Source organism: Solanum tuberosum, unplaced genomic scaffold (genome assembly GCF_000226075.1).
Source record: "Solanum tuberosum cultivar DM 1-3 516 R44 unplaced genomic scaffold, SolTub_3.0 scf00079, whole genome shotgun sequence".
Taxonomy (NCBI): Eukaryota; Viridiplantae; Streptophyta; class Magnoliopsida; order Solanales; family Solanaceae; genus Solanum; species Solanum tuberosum.
In genome coordinates, this window is record NW_006239004.1 from 1103179 (window position 1) to 1108932 (window position 5754).

General features: G+C 30.1%; 1 protein-coding gene across 1 annotated transcript in view; it reads left to right on the forward strand.

The window, feature by feature from the left end:
* LOC107060404 (uncharacterized) overlaps nucleotides 1-5754 on the forward strand; it is an 8891-nt gene that overhangs the window by 1624 nt on the left and 1513 nt on the right. Inside the window, exons 3-4 of the mRNA XM_015308336.1 lie at nucleotides 4714-5052; nucleotides 5356-5535. Coding sequence (XP_015163822.1) covers nucleotides 4714-5052; nucleotides 5356-5535 — 519 coding nt within the window. The remainder of the gene's footprint in view (nucleotides 1-4713; nucleotides 5053-5355; nucleotides 5536-5754) is intronic.

Here is a 5754-nt window from a genome sequence, read left to right on the forward strand (position 1 = left end):
CATAACACTTTAAGGACCACTTATTTTTAGCCCATTATGCTGAAAAATCAAACAAAAAAATTGCAAAATTTTAAAAAGCCCACTAAGCAGGCCCATAACAAAAAACCGAACTAACAAAAATCGAACCAAAATAACATAAACCGAACCTAAATAATAAAAATTAAACCGAATCGAATTATTTTGATTTAGTGTTCGGTACACGTGGTACAAGAACTGAAAACCGAAAAAACCAAAACCGAACCGAATTACTGAATGTCCAGTCCTACTAGTAAATAAGACATTTACAAATTTCAATACTTTTGTACTTTGACATGATCGTCTGGGATATCATGGGTCTACAATGATGAGACAAATTACAGAAAATTAAAATGGACATTCATTAAAAAACCTAAAAATTCATTTCAATGGTGAATTTTCTTGTACTACTTGTTATAAAGGCAAGTTAATTGTGAGACCATCATCAATGGAAGTTGAGATGAGTCCCCTCCGTTCTTGAAATGTATAAATGAGTTTATGGACCTATTCACCTACCTAGTGGGTTGTTTAGATACTTCATGGTCCTAATATATGCTCCTTCTAAATTGTCCCATGTATTGTCATCTCATAACTTGGCATTTACAAAATTATTGGTACTACAAATAATACTATTACATGCACAATTTTCTGATAATCAGATTAGTCCCTTCAGTGATGGGATCACGACTCGCCTCTAGAAAGGATAGAGTGATTGAGAAGAAATAAATTTGAAAATTAATTTTGGAATAGTAAATCTAAATTTTGCTCATTACTAAAATCAAAAGACACATGTCGTGGTAAACTTGGAGTTTACTTATTAGATATATACTGAAGAACCAAAAGATTCTTTAAGAATTCTTTTTGTTGTGTGTTCTCATGATAAGTTGACCGGATCAACTAATGTTAGGATTAAATTCCTAAATTCTGAAAGTATAAAAGATGAACATGGGTCCGCTCACATGTCATGTGATATGTGAAATAGATGCATCTATAAGATAATCACATGTGCTTTTATTGTCAACCTGCAGATTGACATTCACAAGATTGTTATGCAATATAATTGAGTTAAGAGCACAATTTTCAGAATATGTAATCAAGACAATTTATCTTGATAATATTAATAAATATTTAAGTTGATGTGACATTAAATGCCTCAGATAAATAGTCCATCGTCGCTTATGAGAATAAAAGTTTCATGATCTAAAATATAATGTATTGCATAATAAAGTAATTGTATGCATTAGATCAATAAATTATGATCAATTTTTCTCTTAATTGATTTATGGTCAGGGACCAAATATTTTTCGTCTAATAGATTTTGATGTGCGGCATATGATTAATGAATGTACTATGATGCACAAAGATGGATTCTCCTAAATAGATTGAGATGTATGTAAGTTTATCTAACATAAGGGGGAGATAAGAAGTAACCAAAAATTGCAAATGGTCCTATTGAATGTCCCTAAAGGACATGGTCTACTATATGCATGAAGCATGATAAGCAAATTGGTTCTATATAAAATAATCCTTAAAAAATGGAGAGGAGCAAATGATCAAAATATCATATTAAGGAAGCAATGTGCTCTTGAAGAGCCTACGACATAACACTTCATGAAACCTCATGAGAGGGTTATCTACCTGAAAATAATGAAGTCATAAGCTCTCAATAAGTTATGTCGTATTTTAAATCGATACAAAGTGATATTTCTTCGATGATATCTTTGATACAATACAACGCCATATTGTAAAAATTATAAGGGTATGAATTCTATGTCTATTGAAGCATGATGACATATAAATAATTATCAAGTGAAAAGTGGAATGATGCATCTTGGTAAGCGTAAAGTTTATTTGACTTGCAATCTAGACACTAGAAGATATCATGCATTTAATGTTGAATATTGTCACTTGACAAAACTGATATGAAAATTGTTGAATAAATCAAAATGCATGAAGTATATACCAGTTTTTGAAAAACTTGTTTATAATCCTCATAAGGAATAATTCGATCAAGAATTCTTTCGTATTGTTGTGCAAGTTAATAACTTGAATTGAACTCTTGAAGAATTTTCATAAATTGTTTGCTTATAGAAATTGAAGTAAGGAACTTGCAGAATTATTTGATTATGAACGAAAGATTCATAAAAGAAGATAGAAGGAAACACATTTCGTGGTGATATCAAAATGCAACAAGTTTGTTCGAGTAATACTATGGTTGAACTATACCAAGTCTCTACTAAGTACAACTTTCGAGAAGATGGTGCACAATCTTAGAATGAGAAAATTCAAGTTTATTGACTGATGTTCACATTAGGGGGAGTTATTACGCTATGTACTCCTTTTTCCTCACAAGGTTTCGTCTCGTTGAGTTTTTCTTGTAAGGTTTTTAATGAGGCATCCATAATGCGTATTATTATACCAAAATAAAATTTCTTTATTTCTCTCTAACCTCCTTGGGGTGAGTTATGGTATATATTAAATCATACATGAGTATGTCCTCATTTATAATTTTCATCATCTCTTGACACATTCACTTTCAAGAATGGTCGATTTTTCATGATACTTATCACAAGTCACATTCTCTTCAATGAATTGACTATAATCATATATTCATGTTTCATAATTATTACTATTTTTTCATTAAAAGTTCATTGTCATGTTTTGAAAATTATCATATACATATGACATACACATACCTCAACATCACTTTTGAAAGTCCAGTGTATCATCACTTTTTCTTCCTTATCTTTGATGGAGGATTTATAAACTTATCAAATAGTTAGGTCTCATAACAAACATGTTTCTAATTACCTTTCATACCATTTTGATGACAAAAATTACCTTCACTCTTTAAAAGGTCATTTTGAGAACTCATAATGTGCATTCTTTTATAATTATCACAATGATGACTATTATAATTTTTTCCTTCACGTCCATATTCATATGTTTAATCATAAAATTATCTTGTCATCTTTCAAAGTTTTATTGTATTGCTATTACATTCACTTCAAAGAATGAAACATATTCAATGGGACGAACTTCACAATTTTTATCAAGAGCATATCGATTTGCTCAGTCATCATTATATCATCAATATATTGCATTGGAACTTTAACCCAATGTCTTATTTGTATAAAGACATGCAGAGGCGGATTCACGTATATCCTTGAGGGTGTACGTGCACTCGTTAACTTTGGAAAATTATGTATATATACGTGTATATATGTACACCTTGAGATAGACATATATTTTATTAGGCACTCAAAGATACAAAGTCAATTGGGTTAGCTGGTTTAGACGTTGTACTTCATTGAGGAAGGGACTGCGTTCAAATCCTATTTGCTTATTTTCTTGTTTGTTTCTTCGTTTTTAGCTATGAAGTTTAAAAATTTGAATAAAATAAGGGGATAGTTATTTAATTTATTTATACATTAATATCATAGTTTTGTATATTTATGTTTAATAAAATTAACATAGAAACAAGTATTGGGTACATACTTTAACTAACGTGCATTATCGTTGGTGGTGCACCCGTCGTCTTCAAATCCTGGGTTCGCCTCCGATTAGGCGTGTTAGGCCAAAATATGATGGACTTGAACCCAAAATCTTATAATCATGCATGATTCATCAAGATTTGAATCGATATCTTACCCTTTTGGTGCAATGAAACTTGAATCAACCGTCTTACTTCAATCAATGACATTAAATATAGTCCAAAATAAAATTCATCCTTGATCCTTTAAGATATTATTATTTCATTGCTATAGGTACAATTGAATTAAACCATAATATCACTTCAATAGCCATAAAATATTACTTACCACAACTGGATCCCTACGAAGAAATAATGTGGATATCATAGGACTTTAGTATTTTTTGTGAATTTTCATAAGTTTTTCTTTTATTGTACAAATAATCAATATAATTTTTAAAGCAATAAAAATATCTTCATAGAGAGGAATATAAATAAATCAGTATGTATTTAAAAATTAGATTAAATCTTTAAAATCACATTAGAAGAATTTCTTTTGAAAAAACACATAAATCATAGTCCCTGTTAAAGTTAACGAAACCAACTTTTACCATTTTATTATATTTTTTTATTGTGATATAAAATTCGTTAAGAGTCCACTAAATACAATTATTACCATAATTAAGGCATCATAAAATACCTTGCAACACCTGGCCGTTTCAGTACTTTGTTGTAAAGATAATATTACTTTAGCTTTAGATATAACTTTGAAGTGGTGGAATAGACAACTTTAAACTTTAAATTTAAGTAAAAATTATATAAAGCACATAGTATAATAAACAAATTACTTCCTGTCCCTACTCTTTCATAAATTACGAATTTCCCTTCTTTTTTTGTGTTGCGGATACTTTAATATGCGGCCGGATACTTTAATTAAGAAGCTGTAATTATCAGGTTAGTGCGTTAAAAAAGGGATTTTAACAGTTTTATGCGTTAATTAAGGGATTTAAAAATTAACTGCCACAATTCATGCATACGTTTAATGCATCTGCAAATCGTTCAATCTTAAAAACACTACTGAACTAAAATTTCGAATTTCAAATTTTGAAATTTTTATTTCTTGTTTTACGAAAAGCTCTAGAAATTCCAACTTTTTTTTGGTGAAGATTTGTAATGAATATTTCCATCTTGTTAAGGCATTAAGGTATATGGGAAACTGATGTTAGGTACGAGCGATACAAAATTGATGGCATAGTGGTTGGGGAAAATATTTCATTGGTTAATCTCAAATCAACAATTGCAGCAGAATTAAACGTTGATGAATCAATTGTGTGTGTTGAAGGTGGAAAAAGGGACACAAAGGCTCTAAGCATTGTTGAATCGAAAATTTGTGATTCTTATTACATACCAGAAATGGAGGTGAAAAATTATATATCAGATACAAATGTTTCTAATGTGGAAGTGAAGCAATTGTACAAGGATAAGGCAACTCTAATGGCTGTTATGGAAAAATATAAAATTAAGCATAGCTTCAATTTTAGAGTTAAGAGATCTGATAGCAAAAGGTATGTGATACTTCAATCTTATAAAATTATTGACTTTTTAAGATTTATTTGATATCATGTTGATCATGATACACAAATAACGTGTGTATGGTGCAATTGTAGTTGTTAGGTATCATAAGGGTTTCTGCTTGACACTTTAATAATTAAAAAGGATTATTGAAATAATGTTAATAATTGAATTTTGAATGTGCTATCTGATTTGTATATCAAATATATAAAATGAGTCGTCATTGAACTGTGTGCAGATTACAATTTACTAAAAAGCTTTGTAATAATGTATGGTGTACTGTTATTTTATTGCAGCTACGTATTAGTATGTCATTCAGATGCTTGTTGTTGGGAATTGAAGGAGTCCGTTAGGAAAAATACGGACATATTCAAATTGAGATACTTCAATAGTGAACATACATGTCCATTGAGGGATCAGGTATTAAGTAAGGTACAAGCTACTGTTGGGTTTCTTAGTGGTGTGACAGCTCCAAAGTTAGTGAATCATAAAAGAAAACATACTCCAAACGATATAATTGAGGATGTTAGGGCACTATATGGAGTTGAAATTTCTTACCAACAAGCATGGTGTGCAAAAGAACGTGCATTGGAGATGATTAGGGGTAAACTTGCAGACGGATACAAACAAATGTCAAAATACATATATATGTTGAACACTGTGTATCCAAATTCATATATACGTATGCACAAGTC